The sequence below is a fragment of the Malurus melanocephalus genome, unplaced genomic scaffold (assembly GCF_030028575.1).
Source record: "Malurus melanocephalus ecotype Western Australia unplaced genomic scaffold, MMel_1.1 scaffold_2052, whole genome shotgun sequence".
Taxonomy (NCBI): Eukaryota; Metazoa; Chordata; class Aves; order Passeriformes; family Maluridae; genus Malurus; species Malurus melanocephalus.
The window spans coordinates 4048-6155 of record NW_026625284.1 but is presented as its reverse complement, the minus strand read 5'-3'; the positions used below and the strand labels follow the sequence as shown (position 1 = coordinate 6155).

The window sequence follows — 2108 nt, the reverse complement described above, 5'->3', positions numbered from 1 at the left end:
GTGGGACATCGCGGTCACCCCCTGTCCCCTCCCGTGTCCCCTCCGTGGGACATCGCGGTCACCCCCTGTCCCCTCCCGTGTCCCCGCAGCCGCATCGCCTGTTACGTCACCGTTTTCCAGAACATCTCCAACCTCCGCGACGTCTTCTACAAGGAGATGAGCAAGGTGGGGAGGGGGAGCACCCCAAAACACCTCCCTGGCAGCACCAGGTGTCCCCAAATGTCCCCAAATGTCCCCAGGTGTCTGCACCAGTGCTGCGCCCCGCCCCCCTGCAGTCCTCGCTCTTTAATTCATTCATTCAGAGAAACCCGGGGGTGTCCGGGGTGTCCCCAGTKTTGGGGACCCTGCTGAGCCCCCGGGTGATTTGGGGACACTCGGGGGACCCCCTGAGGTGTCTGTGTGCCCCCTCTCCCCAGCTGAACCGGGACCTGTACGAGCTGATGAGCAAAYTGGAGAAGCAGCACTCGAGCAAGGTGTTCATCATCAAAGGTGTCCCCAGGTAACAGCCGGGTGACATCTGAGGGGACAGTGGGGGTCAAGGGGACAAACCGCCACCCGAGCCCCACAAAAGTGACCGAGTGTCCGTTCCCAAATTCCCGGGGCGGGCGGGTGTCTCTCAAAGGTGGGGAAAGGCGCTTTTTGGTGGCCCTGGGGAATGAATCCGTGTCCCCGCGAGCTGGGACGGTGACACGCCAAGGCTGCTTGGGGACATCCCGAGCTGACCCCTCTCTGTCCATCCCCCAGCAACCGCCGCTCGCTGGTCATCTCCTCGCCCGTGAGCCCCCCGGCCATGTTCCCCTGCCCGTTCAAGGCGCCCGCGGGGGACGCGGAGGTGACACCGGGGTCCCCCGGCGCGGGCAGCGCTGCCACCGACGCCACCGCCAACGGGGACCTGGGGGCAGTTTCSCCGGGTCCCCCGCCGGCTTCTCCCGCCAGCGGGGGGTCCCTGGACACGGCGTCGGTGTCCAGCGAGGAGACCCCGGAGCCCGGCCCCGGCCGCGACAATCCGTGCCCGGAGCAGGTGACATCGGTGACAGAGTCGGTGTCCAGCGAGGAGACCGCTGAGCCCATCTCCGACCCCCTCGCTCTGTCCCTTGCTCAGGGGACACCGGCGACAGCCGCGGAGCCGGGGGCAGAGCCCTCCAGCCGGGGTCCGGAGCCGGGGGGTGACAGCGGAGCTCGKGGGGACACCGAGAGCATCGCCACCTCCCTGGCGTCACTGATTTTATCCGAGGCCATCGCCCAGGCCACCGGCACCGTGTCACCCGAGGCGGGGAAAGCCGCGGACACGGCGGGGGACAGCGCGGCCACCAGCGCTGAGGGTCGGGCGAGTCCCGCGGTGTCACCGTCCCCAAGCGCGGCTGTCACCGGAGATGTCCTCGGTCCCGAGGCGCTGGAACCGGCGTGTCCCCGGGAGCCGTGCCAGCTCGGCGGGGACAGGGGACAGCGCGGTGACACCGAGGACAGCGCGGATGTCGAGGAAAAGGTGCGGAAAGCTCTGAACACACCGGGGGTGGCAGCGGGGGACACACACAGCGGGCCACCAGGGCGGGGTGGGGACACGGGGACACGGGGACAGTGGGACACTCTGTGCTCAGGTGGGGCCGGACCTGTCCCCTCCCCGCGGGCTCGGTCCCCTCCGGTTCCCCAACCCAGGCGGGTGAAACGGGGGGCTCGGGGGTCTCTTTCGGGTGGGATTTAACGGAACCACGAGGTGCCGGTGTCACGCCCGTGCCTCTCCCAGGGCCGTTCCGGGACACCGGAGCAGGACACGAGCCAGGACAGGAGCCGGGACCCCCCCGAGGATCCCCCCGAGTGCCTCAGCACGCTGTGACCCCGCGGGAAATGCGGCGTCTTCCCCAAATTCCTTCCCCAGAATGCGCTTCCCAACCCCCCCAGCCCGTCCGAAATAAAGGTGGAAAAGGCGGGAAAACCCCAAATCTCCATTTGGGATCGCGGAGGGGTCCGGGGGGATCCCCACAGGAGGGTTTGGGGTGGATGAGGAATGAAAGGGGGGTTCACTCTGTCCCCTCTCCCCAACACCCGTGATTCAGGGAAAAGGCGCCGAGCTCCCGGAAAACGCCAAAAACCCCTCAAAACACCCCAAT

General features: G+C 67.7%; 1 protein-coding gene across 1 annotated transcript in view; it reads left to right on the top strand.

Moving 5' to 3' along the window:
* Nucleotides 1-2102, top strand: part of LOC130587530 (bridging integrator 2-like) — a gene marked incomplete at its 5' end in the record, with an annotated part of 10738 nt that extends 8636 nt beyond the window's left edge. The window contains 4 exons of the mRNA XM_057388510.1: nt 34-165; nt 417-499; nt 745-1486; nt 1745-2102. Coding sequence (XP_057244493.1) covers nt 34-165; nt 417-499; nt 745-1486; nt 1745-1834 — 1047 coding nt within the window. The remainder of the gene's footprint in view (nt 1-33; nt 166-416; nt 500-744; nt 1487-1744) is intronic.
* Between the last annotated feature and the right edge of the window lie 6 nt (nt 2103-2108).